This window comes from Canis lupus, chromosome 2, assembly GCF_003254725.2.
Source record: "Canis lupus dingo isolate Sandy chromosome 2, ASM325472v2, whole genome shotgun sequence".
NCBI lineage: Eukaryota > Metazoa > Chordata > Mammalia > Carnivora > Canidae > Canis > Canis lupus.
In genome coordinates, this window is record NC_064244.1 from 58926271 (window position 1) to 58944570 (window position 18300).

The 18300-nt window shown below is 40.0% G+C and overlaps 1 protein-coding gene across 3 annotated transcripts in view; it reads right to left on the reverse strand.

Annotated features, from left to right (window-relative positions):
* Positions 1–3123: 3123 nt before the first annotated feature.
* LPCAT2 (lysophosphatidylcholine acyltransferase 2) overlaps positions 3124–18300 on the reverse strand; it is a 68477-nt gene continuing 53300 nt past the window's right edge. For all 3 annotated transcript variants that reach the window (XM_025447065.3, XM_049104283.1, XM_025447064.3), the window contains 3 exons: positions 13002–13100; positions 8367–8502; positions 3124–5006 (listed from right to left, as the gene is read on the reverse strand). In XM_025447065.3, the coding sequence (XP_025302850.1) occupies positions 4822–5006; positions 8367–8502; positions 13002–13100 (420 nt within the window). In that variant the 3' untranslated portion in view covers positions 3124–4821. The remainder of the gene's footprint in view (positions 5007–8366; positions 8503–13001; positions 13101–18300) is intronic.

Below are 18300 nucleotides of genomic sequence, written 5' to 3' on the forward strand. Positions count from 1 at the left end.
GACAAAATTAGTATTCATTCCAAGCTCTGCCATTTAATGAATAGACTTAAGGATAATTCTAAATTTTGTTCAGTAAAACCAGGGACACCAGTACTTATGTTTCTAAGTCTTTAAATGAATTGATACCTAAGTCTTTTTTTTTAATTTTTATTTATTTATGATAGTCTCAGAGAGAGAGAGAGAGGGAGAGACACAGGCAGAGGGAGAAGCAGGCTCCATGCACCGGGAGCCCGACGTGGGATTTGATCCCGGGTCTTCCAGGATCGCGCCCTGGGCCAAAGGCAGGCGCCAAACCGCTGCGCCACCCAGGGATCCCCGATACCTAAGTCTTTAAATGAATTGATATTTGTAAATTATTTATCATAATACCTAATACATGTAAGCATTCCAGATTGTGGCCGTTGTTGCTTTGTTATTACTTATTATAATCATTTGTCTCTTATTTTTACAAAGGGGAAAATAAATATTTTTTAAAAGATGAAATATACTTACCTTTTTGGGGGAGGAGGGGCAGAGGGAGAGAAAGAGAGAATCTTTAGAGACTCCATACCCCGTGCAGAACCCAGCTTGGGGTTCGATTCCACAACCTTGAGATCATGACTTGAACCAAAATCAAGAGTTGGCTTCTTAACTAAGACACCCAAATGCTCCAGAATGTACTTACCTTTCTTTTTCTCTTTTTCTTTTTCTCTTTCTCTTTCTTTTTCTTTCTTTCTTCCTTCCTTCTTTCCTTTTCTTTTCTTTCTTTCTTCTCTTTCTTTCTTTCTTCTTTCTTTCTTTCTTTCTTTCTTCTTTCTTTTCTTTCTTCTTTCTTCTTTCTTTCTTTCTTTCTTTCTTCTTTCTCTTTCTTTCTTTCTTTCTTTCTTTCTTTCTTTCTTTCTTTCTTTCTTTCTCTTTCTTTCTTTCTTTCTTTCTTTCTTTCTTTCTTTCTTTCTTTCTTTCTTTCTTTCTTTCTCTTTCCTTCCTTCCTTCCTTCCTTCCTTCCTTCCTTCCTTCCTTCCTTCCTTCCTTCCTTCCTTTTATTTATTTGAGACAGAGCACAAGCAAGAAGAGCGGCATAGGGAGAGTGAGAAGCAGACTCCCTGCTGAGCAGGAGCTCAATGCAGGACTTGATCCCAGGACCCTGGAATCATGACCTAAGTTGAAGGCAGATGTTTAACCAACTGAGGTACCTAGGTGCCCTTGTATTTACCTTTAAAAGACATGAACTTGTGACCTTCTACATGATGTTAAAATGACCATACTCTACATAATTTGGGATAACAGTATCAATTTTTTTTGGAATTCAAAAAGCATAAATAAATCCCTTGGCAAACTATTCCTAATGATGAACCATTATGGGGTATTGAGTTATTTGTAATATATCCCAAAATGAAAGCCAAACTCACATGTGCAGTATGAGAAGAATATTAAATATAGTGCCTGTAGCTACCTGAAGGAATACTAGGGACACTGAAAAATTTACATTTACAGGATATTTTAATAGCCTTGTAAGAGGTTACATTCCAAGTAAAAAGAGCAGAATGTAAAGTAACGTATACATTGTTATCTTGAGACCATAAGAGTATCTAGAAAAAAGGGTGAAATAAAACATGTCAGAAAATTAGTAATTGTGGAATTGGGGTGATGGAAGCAACCATGTTTTTTTGTCCTTTTTTTTAAAAAAATATTTTCTAATGTACGTAGATTCCTTTATAAGCATGAAAAGAAAATGATACGGTTCACATGTTAGAAAAAATAGCAAACTGGTGTCCCAGTGTAGAAGAGCCAGCTTGTCAGAGCACGCTGCTCCTCACACACGCTTGAGAAGTTTATCGATTATCTAGAAACAAGTGCTACATTGAACAGACTAAAAGGAACACAAACTCTATTACCTTATTTCCTCAAGTTTGTGAGGTGTATATTGAATATATATCAAGCACTTTGTGCAGGCCTTCACCTCTATCAGACCACAAGTAGTACGGATTTAACACTCTGGCATAACAGATTAACAACACCAAAAAACCCTGAAGTGTATCCAAGAGAACAGAAAAGGGGGAGAAAAAGATCCTAAGTATGTCTGCTTTCCTAGGGAATGGTTTCTTACTGGTGACTTTTTATCCTATTTAGTGATTGCTATATACAAACAAATACTCAAGGAAGTCTTACAATTTTTTTAATGTTTTATTTTTAATGTCTTACAATTTTTTTAATATTTTATTTTATTGAGAGCACCTGAGCAGGGAGAGGGGCAGAGGGAGAGGGAGAACCTCAAGCAGACTGTTTCAAGCACAGAACCCAACTTGGGCCTTCAGATCATGACCTGAACCCCAAAAATCAAGAGTGGGAAGTTGACCCAACTTAGCCATGCTGGCACCCCTACATAAGGATTTTTGGGGAAGGGAGCCTTCCTATCCACCCTGTCCAGAGTGCCAATTACCCACCTTGCGTTTGCAATAGCGTGATGGGGACAGCTCCGGAGTCTGGGAATCTGGTATCTGTACTGCTGTGCCCCATGCCGACAGCAGCCTACATGACACAGTCTATTTTACGTATCTGTGATAGGTACCACCACTAGCAATCAGAGCCAGCCTTCTAAAATTCTAGAAGCAGTGGCAGAGGAATATGAAATTCACATAATGCTAGCAGTTTGGTACATAAGCATGCAGCACCTCATTATCCTGCAACAGGGCTGTTCTGATTGAAATTTTTATGATTTATAGGACTTAGGACCTAGTATTTCTCATTTCAAAGAGTAACCTATTTTTTTTTCAAATGATTATAGGAAATCACAGTGCATTTAACTAACTTAATGAAATTTAATTCCTAACTTCAAGTTCTCAGAGGAGAACAGCCTCTCTGAAGGAAATCTTTGTTACCATGGCCTAAAGAAGAGGCCTAGGCTGTAGGGATACTGATGATCATGACTGTGTTATCATACACACCCCACCAGACAAAAGTCAACTTCCATGAGAATACTAACTATTGCAACTTTGGCTAAAATTTGAGTTTTTCATTAGAGCAACATCATGCCTGACATTTCAGAAAGCTTAAATACAAACAAGAATGATTAATCGCAGTCATAAATATGCAAACACATTCAAACCACAATATTAAAAAGGTAATATTACCTTGGAGACAAAATGGTAAAACCAGAATTTTTTAATTGCCAAGAATTTCATATAGCAAGTTTGTTTATTCAATAACATAATAAAATAGGAATATTACATTGGCAGAAGTGGACTTAAGGAGCATAAAATATTATTTGAAAATGGGAAAACAAAGGAATCATTTTCAAGAGCCTCATAGAAAACTTTCAATTTACAATGCTACTTTTTCATAATTAATGGGAGTAATATGTGGCTTTTCTATGATAAAAAGCAATCATGGTACCTGAGTAGTACATACATATGCAGACACTATTATAGAGGTAACTTTTCTAATTACTTAGGCAGTTGTTTTCAGTTCATTCAATACTCTGTCTAAACAGCTTTAAGACACACAAAAAGCAAACGATCCTATACATTTAAGGATAAAACATTTTAGTAAGCAATTATCCAAATCCACTCATTAAATTAGAACACTCACAGCTTAACGTGTACAACTAGTTTGAAATGCTGACTCACCTCTCGTGACACTTCCCACCTTCACAAATGGCTTTAAAAAATGAATTTGGGGGTAATTCAGAAATACAACCAAAACAAAGAGATTGATTTCAAAGACAAAATTCAGAAATGAACCGATTATTTTTGTACACTGTATTATATAAATTGGTTCTTTGTTCAAAATTTCAAACACAGTGACATTAACAACAAATAAGTATGCTGTGTGACATCCAGTAAAAATAGCACTTGAGGGAATTATTGCCTGACCTAATGGAAAGAATGTTAAATTGCTGCCTCACCTTAATAAGGTTTTTGAGTTCTCTAGCTTTCAATACTTTGGGACCTTTTGTGTTTTCCCTGTAGATATCTCAGGCAAGCTCTAAAATTTGAGACGACACTTAACAAAATAAAACTCCCATTTGAATGGTAAAATGTATTAATTCTAACACTATATAAATGGATCAAATGTGACCCATTTGGTGGGCAAGCCCTGCCTTCCGAACTATCCAACTCAAACTAGACTCTGTGGCAAGTGATTCGTTTTCTCATTATGAAGTCAAGTTTACCTGCAATAAGGCAATTCCTACTTAGCCTTTAGTTATAGCCTTGGTCTTTAACACAAAGTTCTAAACTGTAGATCATGCAAAATGATAGTTTCCTTAGTAGGTGGGTAAGGAAATCTGCAATAAAAAGAATTTGAGTTCTAAGAAGTCTCATTGAATTAATGGGAACTCCCCCTTCCAATTCACATTTAGTGATCCAAGAAACTGAACTGGAAATGAAATAATGCATCTGTGAAGTCAGAGGCAAAGAATCCTGCAATGTTCTTATTTTCAGAATGGGAAAGTAACACTATTACTTCATTTCTTTAAAGGGAATTAGATTGAAAAGTGCACTTTTTACAACTCTTTACAGTGTTGATTAATGCTCATCAGTAAACAAGTGAGACCATTTCATTCACCATTATTTGCAAATTAAACAGATAAATCCATAAAGACATATTTATCACCGGGAAACCAATCATACAGCACACAATATAACATAATAGAAAGGGAATATTACTTAATAATATACATAGGTGAATAAAAGCATTTTGATAAGGCAATCTATCATTTTTATTTTTAAAAAGCTTTCCATTTTGAACATCATAATTACTCAGAAATCACTTGAAGAATGCTATCAATGAATCCCTTTACAGTTTCAAGGAAATGACTTTTCTGACTGTGAATATTAGACTTCAGTCATCTTTTTTGTCTGAGGTACTCTCATCATGATTTTCGGGGCTGACTTTATTACTGGCAACCGAGGGAGCTGGCTGGACTTCTTTTGGTAATGAGAACACATGGCACGTCTGGAGGTCTAAGTAGGTTGTAAATATTTTAGCATATTCTGGGTGCTTTAGGGCAAAACTTTTAAATTCCTCTAAAAGAGGGGGAAAAACACAAACAAAATTCAATAAATTGAGGCGAATCTTCTTTCAGCATAATACAGATTCATCTATGACTTTAATAATATAATTATTGCCAAATCCTATTACTTGACTCTTATAAACTGTCCAGGCACTTTGCAGGAGAGTTTTTCCATTATCTAGTAAAGCTGAGGATTCACATACTCCATGACCCATTAATTCTATCCCAGAGTATATATCCTAGAGAAATGAGTGCATGCTGTCTTCTGGAGGACATGCCTGAGAATGTTCACAGCAACATTGGTTATGACAGGTGAAAAATGGAAACCACTCAAGCTTGGTCAACAGCAGAAATAGAGACTTGTAGCATTTTCATGAGACATAATGGCTCCACGGCCATGAAGATGAAGGAACTGCTGTGTTGTAACACTGTGGACAAATCTTAAAGCCATAATGTTGAATGAAAACAGCCAGATACAAAACAACACATACTGTGGGAGTCCATTATATGAAGCTCAAAAACTCAAGCAAACCTAACACATAATATTTAAAGATTTTGTAGTGACATACTAAAAAGGAAATCAAGTAGAGATTCCTTTTAAAATCAGGTCAGCCATGCCCCACTTTAGGAGAGAGGGAGTGGCTGTTGCTGGGAATGAGCACACAGATGTTTCCAGAGTTCTTAAAGAGTTCTATTTCTTGACCCGAGCAGTAGTAATGCAAAGTGCTCACTCTATGAAACCTCATTACACTTCACGTTTATGTTTCACTCAGTTTTCTATATTGCTATAATTTTTTTTGTAATACAAAGTGTTTAAAAATGCTATTACCTGTGACATTCTATTACTGGTTTTTAAAACCATTTTAACCCTTAATTCTGGTATACAAAGACACAGCCTTGAAAAGCTGAGCCCCGACTAATGATCAACAAAGGCAAGTAGAGTGTACAATATATAATAATCGTATTACAAGACCTCGGAGTAGCGGGCCTCTTTCTATCTTGGGTATTTTAGAATTAGGAATGGAGGTAGAGGTATAGAAGGCTAACTAAGTTAACCAGCGGAGTTTGAACATCAAGCCTCCAACAACCTAGAGTTTCTGAAATGTGTGGCTACCTTCCATTCTGAAATCCCTTTATCCTCTTCTGTTTGGACAGAGAAAAACTTTATTGAGCTGACACAGCATAAGGAGCCTCGACTTTGAATTAGCTACCTATTTGGCTCTATAGCAAAAGGATTTTTAACCCCATGTTCTATTTCTATTATTTTTTTAAATCATCTGATAACCCAGAGTCTACTTCACAGCACGTTAGACCAACTAACAAGTCTTGAAGACAGAAATAGGTCTCAGTGATGAGGAAGCCACTGGACTGAGCCCGAATCATTTTTGCAACTGCAACATTATTTTACACTAATAGACCATTATATGTTTCCAAATCAGGCAAGCTATTAACATGGTCTTTGGATATTTTTTCTTAACATCCAAAATAAAGGTTCATCTGCATGAGCCAGTTCCAGGATGGAGGCACATAAGTGACTTCTATGGAAAGTAAACATGAGAGCTGATTTACGAAACCAAGGTCTGTCTTTCAAGACTTGTGCTTTGTTCAAAAGATCAAGGTCTCTGCCTTCTTTGGAGAGGTTAGTGGCATTAAGAAGTGATTCATTTCAAAAAAAAAAGTAACTCATTTCTAGAAGAAGTTCTGTAAACTGGCTACTTTGTGGAATTAATTTGGCTAACAGAAAACTGAAAAGGAAAACAACTTAGATGGTCATATTCTGATACATTCCAACGGTTATCCTTTTATAAAAATCATACTTAAATACCTCCAAATATTCCTGCAAAAAAAGAAACTGACATAATATTGGGGGAGAGGGAGATATTCTGTGTATTCTAAAAAGAAAAAGACTGAACTCCAAAAAAAGCAAAGCAGATTTCCCTAAAAAATCTGTTAAAATCAATGGGTAAAGTTATGACTACCTAACGAATCGTTTCTGGTATAACTTCCAATGAAATGGTTACTCTAAATAGTTGTTCCAAATTTGGCAGCTCAGAGCAATAAAGAGTCTTACTTGTGAAAGGAAAATGGTCAGAGAATTAGTACACAAAGGGTTTATGACTCATATATTTTATCTTAGTATGTACTTCCCTTTTTCCCTCCCTTACTCCTTCCTCTCTTCCTTCCCTTCTTTCTTTCCTTCCTTCCTCCCTCCCTCCTTCCTTCCCTTCCTCCCTCCCTCCCTTCCATGAACTCAATAAAGTAAGTGCTGTAGGCCCTTAATTACCTAAAATGGAATAAAGGGCAGCAGAATGATAGTAATTAAAAACAGACAGTGAGAGAAGTATGTGATCTCATTCCCCTATCCCATGGAAATTAATAGCTGAAACTCTCTGAACACCATAAGGAAAGAGGCATTCCAGAGGAAACCCCATGTAGCCTGTGTGGGTGTGTGTGGGGAAGGCTGGGGAAGATAAGCCAACCTGACCTTAATGACCACATCAAAGCTAAGGCAGGGAAGCAGTCACCTAGGCCTCTCAACCCAAGTGGGTTTTTCTCAACAACTGTACTGGGAAATATGTGGAAACTGGTATACCATCCTTCAGACAGGGGGGGTCTTGTTTTGATGTGTGGACTCAAGGCATATGGAGACAGCTTGGTCCCTGATGGATGGACCTGCTGTAGTCTTCTTCCACCATGATGGTCCCGACCTCACCGGGTGCCATCCACAGGGCAGGAGAAAATGAACCTATGTGACCTCACTGGGTGCTATCCACAGGGCAGGAGAAAACGAGCCTATGTGAAAGCTTGCCTAAGCTGCTAATGGCAAGTGTGATAATGGATGGTTTAGCTGCTGTAGTTACTGTTGGTACTTTACCTGTACCCCTCTATCCTTCAGAGTTACAACCACTTTAGTTAACTTGCTCAGTTTTGCTTGGCCACAGTGATAGCAGAAAGGAAAAGACTCTTCCAGGAGGGGCAGCAGATGAGAAATAAGGTGGGGAGGGCAGAGATCCAGGCTCTAGAACCAGACTCTTGGTTTTTGAATCCTGGCTCTGACATTCTCTAGATGATGTGACCTTAGGTAAGTTAAATTCCATGCATCTCAATAAATTAATCATTAAGAGTACTGATTAAATAGGTTTGCTGTAAAGATGTATTAAAAAGTGTTTAGAAGAGTGCTTAGCATACAAGTGCTCAGTAAGTAGCTCTTCTTATTTCACTACTACTATTATTCCTGTCATCATCATCATCACTCCTGTTATTTCTATTGTTAATGCAATTAGTAGAGGGAAATCACATTCCTGCCTGAGGGTCTGTCTGTGGTTGGATGCCCTCCTGGCAAACTAAAGCCGAAACCAAACTGCCTACTCACCATAGGACACAGAATCCCCTTGGGCTATCTCCTTGAAAAGACCAGAAACATCCAGGTCAGGCACCCCAAGGGCCGCCTGTAAAATGGTGGAAAACTCTTCCTCTGTTATGTAGCCATCCTCATCAACATCAAACAGCTGAAAGAAAGAGTAGATAAATATAAGGATGCATGTGGGCAGAGCAATAGTGGTACAGAGAAATCTCAGAAAATAAACTCTTAAATAATTCACACATCTAGGGATCCCTGGGTGGCTCAGCAGCTGAACGTCCGCCTTCGGCCCAGGGCGTGATCCCAGAGTCCCAGGATCGAGTCCCACATCGGGCTCCCTGCAGGGAACCTGCTTCTCCCTCTGTCTATGTCTCTGCCTCTCTCTGTGTCTCTCATGAATAAATAAAATCTTAAAAAACAAAATTCACACCTCTATTGTGCCAGGGGCTAGGGAGCTGAATCTATAGGAAGATTGGTCTCTGCCACCCTTGAGACATGTGGCTTGGTCGTGGGAAGAGAGAAAATGAAAATGGGGGCTGCAATAAAAGTAAGTCCAAAGGACGTGGGAGTCCTGTAGAGAGCAAGATGAATCCTATGAGAGAGGTCAGGGAAAGCTATACTGAGTTGACAGGTTGAGTTGGGTCTTCGAACACAAAGAACACACGAGGACTGGCAGTGATTGCCAGGGGCTCAGACCAGGAGACTGACAGACAAGCAGGAATCACGCCATGATGGCTATATGACGTCTCACCTGACCCTGTGGGATTATGGCTGTAGGGGATGTGGTGTGATTATATGTGAACTGAGAGTGTGGAGGATGGATTAGACTCAATGCTGGAAAGACTAGAAGTGGGAAAAACAATGAAGAGTATGAGATGGAGGAGCAGGGAGCATGGGAGCAGAATTTGGGAGGAAGCAAAGGCAGGGCCTGGCCAGCAATCGGGGCCTGTGGGGATGGCAAGGAGGAGTGAGAGTGGGCTACGGTGCTTGGGCACCTGGGGAGAGTGGGGTCCGTTCCCCAGAGCAATAGACCAAAAGCTGGACCTGGAGAGGTGAGACTTGAGTCAGAGGTGCCAGGGGAAGGTACGAGCCTGCAGCACCTCAGCTCAGGAGGGTGGTTGAGGCTCAAGCCATGACTTTGGGTAAGAACTGCCAAGTCTGGGGGCGCTGGAGCTTCTCTGTAGAGAATGTACAAAGTGATGAGACGCCCTGGGAATGGCATGAATTGAAGTGTGTGCAGAGAAGAGGAGCTGGCAGAGAAAGACTCGGAAGAAGGCATCAGAGAGAATGGGAAATGAGGAGTGCACCTCTTTCTGGAAAGAGGGAGACACCCTGAGAGTGGTAAGGGCCCAGGGAGTCAAACACCACAGAGAGGGCAGACAAGAAGCAAAGAGCATTGCTGGGCTTGGTAACCAGGAGATCTGGATGCCTTCGGGAAACACAGTTTGAGGGAATTGGAGGCCAGGTGGTCATGGGACACTGGGAATGAAGAGAGGTGCATGGCAGAGGCAACCAGCACGGGCTCTTTGAGAAATGTGGAATAACAGGAAGGAGGTAAACAGGGCATTGGCTAAGCACAAAAGGAAGTCGTCGCTAGGAAGGGAGACTCTGAACATGTTTATAGGCCGAAAGGAAAAGGAGGTAGGTGGGACGGGTTGAAAGTCAAGTGGCAAAACAGTGATAATTGTTAGATAATGAATATCTCATCTTCAAAATCTTCTCCTGGGCCTGGCATTAAGGTTTTTAAATGGATGCTGGCGCTGATTCCTTGCAGGCACTGATCCAGAGTGTTTGAATCACTTTCCTTGTGTTAACTGATTACTGTGCCCTCACCGTGGTCTTAGGCAGGGTAGGTGCTGTCAGTAGGTCTGTCTTCTGGATGACAAAGCTGAAGCATGAGATAGTTAGGTTCTTTTCCCAGGGCCACACAACTGGTTGGTGGTAGAGCCGGCATCCAAATCCAGGCAGGTGACATCTAGAGCTCCTGCCTTTAAGGCGTCACTTCTGACCAAACACATGACCAAAACCAGAAAACCAGAGGCAGTAGATAAGGTATGATAATCATGAGCAGAACCACAAGCATAGTCTGACCAGGGTGGGAGGAGAACACTAGCCCTAAAGGTGGTTAATGTGTTGCCTCAGCTGAGGAAGCAGGGACTTTCCTATTTTTGATCACTTAGCCCCCAAGTGAAGGAGAAGACAGCCCCTGAGGAAAAAGTGGGTTAGCATTTGTTCATTTGCACAAACTGCAGCCCAGGGCTTTCTAGGGGCCTTGGACTTCTGGCAGTAACTGTGAGGAGATCCCGTCATACCCCACTCCTCACAAGTGTGAAGCTTTCTTGAGAGGCCTTCCATTCCCACACAATCCTCAGCAATTCAATGGTCATATTCGGTGCTCGGTGGCTCTCACTTCTGTGGAAATTCCCTTCACCAGGCCCAGGCTGGGTGTTTCTACTTCCTCTCTATCTGGCCTTTGTCACAACTACCCCAGGCTGTACCCCTCACTAAAACACTCACTTTTCCTCAATTACTCATCTCTCCCGATAATCTCTGTGCTACAGAGTACCCAGACCTCAGGTAAATCCCACACTCTGGACTCTGGTAGGAAGCTTAACACCCCAGTTGCTTTTGGAGGAACAATATCTGTCCACTACGTGGAATATGGTGAGACCCTGAGCCCATACATCCAGTCCTTCCAGCAAGCACATGGCTCACGACCATCTGAACACTCCCTGGAATGTGACTGTGGGCAGAGCTGGGGGTGCTCCCACTAATACAGAGCAGTCCCTGCAGTAGGGTCCTCTGGAGTCCCTGTCACCAAGTCTATTCTGGAGCCATCTCCCTGGCCTTATGGTAGATTTCTCGGCCATAGCATATGCTCATTGCTCACAGCTGAAGAACTCTACCTCTGCCGGTCTCTATGACGATGAAATGAGCTCAAGGATGGGGAGTTCACTGTGAAGTGCTTCCCAGATAAAAGGAAGCAACAGGATTCTGTGCATATAAAAGGATACGACTAAATGAAAAATAAAAGTGTGCCAAAGTATTTCCAAAAACATCAAACACTCCTGAAAAAGAATGTGGAAAAATAAGCAATGTAAAGCATGACCCCTGTCTTACTGGAAAAAGAGCTAATTATAGTTTTAGGTTCTCCTTGCTTCCCTCTTCTATACCAGACCAAGGTCTAGGCTAGAGAAAAATCTCACGACGTTTAAAAACAATAATTACTGTGACAGAGGGCCAAATTTTCTATCAGGTCTTTCATCGGTAAACCTAAAGTGACCATTTGCTCAGCTAAACTTATAATTAGGTATACAATCCCAAAACAGAAACAGAAATATCTGGATTGGAATAAGTTAGCTATGTGTATAATTTTAGGTTTTATGATGAATAAGTAAGTCTGTAAAAGCCAAACGTTTTAAACTTGGAAAAAGTTCTGGCCCTTGCTGTAGGACCATCTGCTAAGCATCAACCACTTAGGTTCTTTACAGGCCTCACAGTTAACTCAGTTTAAGCCAATCTGAAATTTAAAAAAAAAAAAAAAAAAAGGTAAGCCTGGGGACTTCTCTGTAAATGACAAAATGCATGAGCATTCCTAAGGCTTGCCCTGGTGGCCTCTAAAACGTGAGAAAGGACTCTTGGAGAAACAGTCTGTCTAGATGACACAGGAGAGAGGAAATCTGTCAGAATCACAGTGGGATATTTTCAGAAACCAGGAAAAGAGAAGAGTAGGAAACAGGAATGGAGACGGTCCTCCGTCGTCATGGTGGATGGAAGCAGGGAGACCGCCAAGTGGCTGAAGGGTGAGTCAGTACATATAGAGAGCTTGATACAAAGACAAGCATGGAAATCAAGTTTTTGGTTCACTTGAGAGTAGATGACACAACTTAGAACTGGAAGTGAACATCCTACTTATTACTAATTAGATGAGGCACCTTTTATCTCTGAAAAATGAAAAACACACTTTAAGAATGGTTTCTTTCTCCTCCTCTTGGGCATGTGTGTGATAAATGGAGTCTAAGTCCTAACAGTTCAGACCTGCACTGAGTCCTGCTGGGGACGGGGCTATGGGTGTTATTCACCGGCCAACCCTCCCTCCCCCACTGCCCTTTGCCCCTATGTCACTGTGAAAATATATGCAATACTACAGGGAAAACAGACCTGGTGGGAACTTGGGACACGTATCATGATGCTCACCAGCCATCACCACAACAAAACAAATTCCATCCGGAAAAGAGCACTTAAAATATCTCTGGCACACAGAGAAAATAAGGGTAGATGGGAACTTTCCAGATGGTGAATTAGGATGGCTGGTGACAGGTGGTGTTTATTTATAAACTGTACTTTGGGGCTTCAAATGGAGAGGCTGGATAGAAATCACTTTTAAGACTAATTTGTTAAATCACCCGCTCTTCAATCTTGATGCCGTTAGCAGGGCGGCTCCCCAAGACGTCCCCTGTGCTCAAATGGGTGCTTGTGTTTTCTTTATTCTCAGTAGCAATTGCTTTAATCGCATTACCCTCATGGACACGTTACAGCAGATCTATAAATCCATGTAACAGATTTCACTGATTTTCAGATAATACACTTAGAGTTGACACTTGTTCATGAGACTGACTAGGAGGCTCTCGGTAGGGCTGACAGTACCTTAAATGCCACCTGGATGATGTCCTCTGTATTGGCAGGGTTGCACAAGACAGCCAGGCCGATCACATACTCTCGGAAGTCAATACTGCCATCGTGGTTCTACGGAAGGAGGGGAGAAATCAATTAGCAGGCCCATTAATTACTATTAATTACAGCCCCAAAGGTGAAATCCAGGTACGTCACATGACTGAACATCATCATGCACTGAGCCTATTTAGAAGAAAGTTGGCACTGAGAGGGAAGAGCAAACAAAGGGCCTGCCTACCTATTCCCATTCAGGAGGAAGTAAAATATATTTGTTTAGTAATGAATATAAACATTTAATCAACAGAGGCCATTTGGTGGCTCTGTGGCACTCAGCATGGGTTCTTGAGCTCAGCCCCGGAGGAAGCCCTTCTGCGAGGCAGGATCTAGAATCTTGGTGGTGGCCCCGCCATGATGGCCAACACCAGCAGGTCACCAAAGGGGGATCAGGGTCACTAAACAACCCTATACATGTAGACAAGGGAAGGGAAGGGAAAGGGCAAACTGAGGCAGTGATTGCAGATAGATTCTTTCTTTGTTGCGGGCTCCCTCTGTAATAAACCAGGAGCAAGGGAATGAGCCTGAGCCATTTTAGTAGCGACCTGGTGATGAGAGGCCCCAGGAGATCCTGAACTTCTAAGCTTCTAACTAGTGTGATATGAGTATCTATATACCTCCCTACATATGAATTACTCTCCTAGACAGGAACACTAAGGACGAAGTGGGGAAAAGGAAAGGGAACTGTCAACAAGCCCAATGATGATGATCTCAGGTGTTAGAAGCAATTTGGCAGTAAAATCTGCAAGTGATGAATTCCCACATAAAGTGTGAACTAGGACCAACAAAGCTAGTGTGGTACTTGACAGATGAACAAACAATGTTTGGCATCAATAAGAGTGGAATTTTTAACTGTGACTAAGTATCTACATTTCAACCATTAGGAGTTCCTTTAGAGCAAGGACTGTTCTCTTTGTGTGGCGGTGTATTTCCAATGCTCAGCACACTTAGGTAGGCACTAAAAATAAATACTACCTTTTTCTCCTTGATCTTTACCTATGACACTGGGTTCACTTTAAAACTAAGGCAAGTGTTCTTCACTGGGGTTTTGTCGATGAGCTTGGGGAAAGGGGAGGCCCCTGATAGGGGGTGTGTACATTTTTGTGTGCAGTTTTGGTGTGTACATTTTTCTAGGGAAGAAAATTGCAGCTTTGATCTGCTTCTCAAAGCAACCAAGACTCCAAAGATCAAGCGTCCCTTTTACCTTACTGTTGTATCTTACCACAGGGAACTAAAAAGAGGAATAACTTCACTTCTTAACTTCAGTTTCCCACCAGAGGAAGGTAGAAACAAAGATATTTTAAGATTTCCCTTTAAGGAACAAGGGTTTATGCCTAAGGCAAAACTCAGGTCATGTGACTTCCATTTTTGTTTGGTTACTTATAAAGGAGCTGTATTTCTACCATGCCCCCCTTTAAAAAAAAAGCTTTATTTATTAGAGAGAGAGAGTCAACACAGAAATGGGGGGGGGGGCAGAGGAAGAGGGAGAGAGCCTCAAGCACACACCGCACTGAGTGCAGAGCCCAACCCAGGGCTGGATCCTATGACCTGAGATCATGACCTGAGCCGAAATCAAGAGTTGGACACTTAACCCACTGAGGCACCCAGGTGCCCCTTTTCCTTTTCTTGAACCAAATTTTTTTTAAAGAAACTGATCTTTTTTTTTTTTTTTTAAAGTATCATTTACATCCAATGAAAAGATCCATTTTAAGTGTATAGTTAATGTGTTTTGACAAATGTATGCACCAGGGTAACCACTGCCACAAATAATAGCTACAAGATTTTCATCACCCTAGAAATTTCAAAGACAGTGGAATTTTAAGTAACATGATTTCCTTCTTGTGCCACCACCATTCATTTCCTTACACATCACAGAAGGCTGTTGTTCATTAGCCTTAGAGGCCGAGCAGCTTATTGAACGATATACCTATTGCTCACTTAGGTGCATTTGTTCCTCAATTGACATTCTCTATGAAGCAACACAGAAGTCTTGAATGGAAGGTCTGAAGAACAGATAGAAGAATGAGCAGTAGACAATGAACCTACAATCATAGATTGTACAATTGGGAATATTCTTTTGAATTTATGTTGTCTCTTCATTGTGAGGCTCTAATTTTTATTTATACCACTGAACCCTATGTATAGCAGAAGTCAAGCATTATTACTCATTCTGTAGATGGAGAAAGGGAAATGTAAAGGACCTTTCATATTACCACTACTCACAAAACAAAGTAATATTCTGAACCTCTAATATTCACTAGCAGTCTTATCTCTGAATGGTTTTGGCTGACAAAAAGAAGCAGACCCTTGGTAATCAATCACACAAGAAATTATAGGTAAGTTTTCATCTTAGTAATGTGAAGGGGATAAAAAAGCAGTATGGAAATTATTCTCAGATATTTTATTATTGGATCAATAAAACATATATTGTTAAGTTTCCAAATTCAGAATAATAAAACTTTGAACTGGAAGGAATCTTTGAAGTTACCCATTCGACTAACTCATTTTGACTAAAGAGAGAAAGAGAGAGAGAGAGAGAGAACCCTATGACCCAGCGATTGCACTTGTAGGCATTTATCCAAAGGATAAAAATGTAGTGATCTGAAGGAGCACCTGCATCATAATGTTTATAGCAGCAATGTTCAGAATAGCCAAACTATGGAAAGCCTAGATGTCCATTGACAGATGAATGGATAAAGATATATATACAATGGGATATTACTCAGCATCAAAAAAATCTTGCTATTAGCAACAATGTGGATGCAACTAGAGGGTATTATGCTAAGTGAAATAAGTCAATCAAGAAAGTCAAATACATGATTTTTACTCATATGCGGAATTTAAGGAACAAAACACATGGACAAAGGAAAAGGGAGGGGAAAAATAAAATAAGACGAAATCAGAGGGGAGACAAACCATAAGAGACTCTTAACTCTGGGAAACACACTGAGGGTTGCTCGAGGGGAGGGGAGTGGTGGGACGGGGTACTGGCAGACGGGCATTAAGGAGGGTAGGTGATGTAAGGAGCACTGTGTATTATATACAACCGATGAGTCACTAAACTCTATTTCTGAAACTAATCACACACTATATGTTAATTGATTTTAAATAAAAAAATGAGACATAAACTTTATTTGAGGTCATAAAACTTGCTATTACCATTAATTACAATGAAAATTTAAGTGATCGGACTCCAAGTCATTCAAATTAAAGCAAGTAGCTTAATAAAATACATTCAAAAACAGATAATACAAAAGTATACAACAAAATGCACTCCTTTAATTTTTTAATTTCAAACCAGTTCCATGATAAAAACTGTACTTCAAATCTGTGGGGTTTTTTTCTTTAAAAATCTATTGATCTTCTCAGGAAGAATTATAAACTTAAAAATCTAGACTTGAAAATATTTCAAGGCCACATTTCAAAGGAGGAGCCCAGCTTTCTGGAAGGAGACTCTAATCCCTCCATCATCTGTCCTAATCTGGAGGCCAGGACAGTCCCAAGGAGGAACTATAGATTTGTATTGGGTTACTGCAAAAGACAGGGTGACTGAACCTGCCTGACACTCTAGATGGTGGGATCTAGTGGTGGTTGGCAGGATCAGAAAAGTGTGGAAGTGAAGGCTGGGGGTCACTGGGACCTCCTGGGGCCCTAGCACCTTGCCGTCCCCACAGTCACACAACACTGGCTTCTCAGACCAGTGGGAAGTTCCAGATCACATGTTCAAATGTGGTCCATTTAAAATTCCAGAAGGAGGGGCACCTGGGTGGCTCAGTGGTTGAGCATCTGACTTTGGCTCAGGTCATGATCCTGGGGTCCTGGGATCTAGTCCTGCATCAGGCTCCCCACAGGGAGCCTGCTTCTTCCTCTGCCTATGTCTCTGCCTCTCTCTGTGTCTCTCATGAATAAATTAAACAAAATCTTAAAAAAAAAAAAAAGAAAGAAAAATTGTCTAAAAAATAAATAAAATAAAAATCCAGAAGGAAATGAATGATGGTGTTCTTGTGTCTGATTCTCAGGTATCCATTCCCTAAGGCTTTTCCCAGTCCAATTTATTGAACATTTTTATTCCTACTGAGTTAAATGCATTTTATAACCTTTAAAATTGTAAGGATACTTTAAAACTTTAAATCTTAAAGTTTTAAGGATACTGTTCTGAATATCTTTTGAGATGGTAAACTCCCAAGGATGAGGACTATATTGTCTTTGATGTGTTATAATTTGTATCATCCCTGCAAATAAGGGATAATCAATGCCATCAAAACAATTTAGAAATGTTTATATAAAACCAGAACCTATTACGCAGCAGCCAAAGGGGAAAAGGCTTTGAGTCTTTGAAGATGCTTCATAAATCCAAAGGAGTACTATTATTAAAATACAGGAAATTCTCAGTTTTCCAGAGGAGACTGGGAAGAGGCATTCTGTTTACTCAAATATTCTTATTAAGAGCATGTTTCTACCCACATACACAATTGTATTACCAATTTTCTCAGAATTAAATTGCTTTAATCCACTTAACATTAAACACAGGCACTTTAAAGAAGTAATTCTGAAAGCACCTCAAGATTGATAGACATGTTAAATATCAGGGCCCTGCAGGTGCATCTGTGAATATTTTTTTAAGGCCCCATGATGGGTTAGTCATGCAATATTACTGACAAAATTGCTAACTTAAAAAAAAAGTTTTTAAAAATAAATGCACTACTACTCAAAAGATATTTAAAAAGTGATCTTTAAGATGATGTACCCATTCTGCATATTTTTGGAGGTCTGCTTTTCTTAGGTGTACAGCATGCGTGCAAACAGAACTACATTCTTTTTTCCTGCAGTCACAGTTTATGGAATCCAGGGGCTTGTATTAACATAAAGATGTTTTTCAAAGTCATATGGGATGTTTTGAAATTTAAAAATGTAGATGGTACAATTTCAAATGCTTTATAAGATCATTGAGTATTATTTTCAACTTACTACATCGATTGTATTGCTTAATGTTAGAACTAAAAAATCATGGGATGGAATAGGAATCATATAAAGTCTTAGCCTATAAGCAAGCTTCCACATAGAAATGGCAAAATTAAAAAAAATTACCATGTAAATATTCCCTCACACATTGAAAATGTCCCCTTAAAACATCAACTGTTAGATAAAAACTAAGAAATTCAATCATTCATTATGCTAATGGTTCCACACAATGCCAAAGTTTTGAATACTTAAAAAA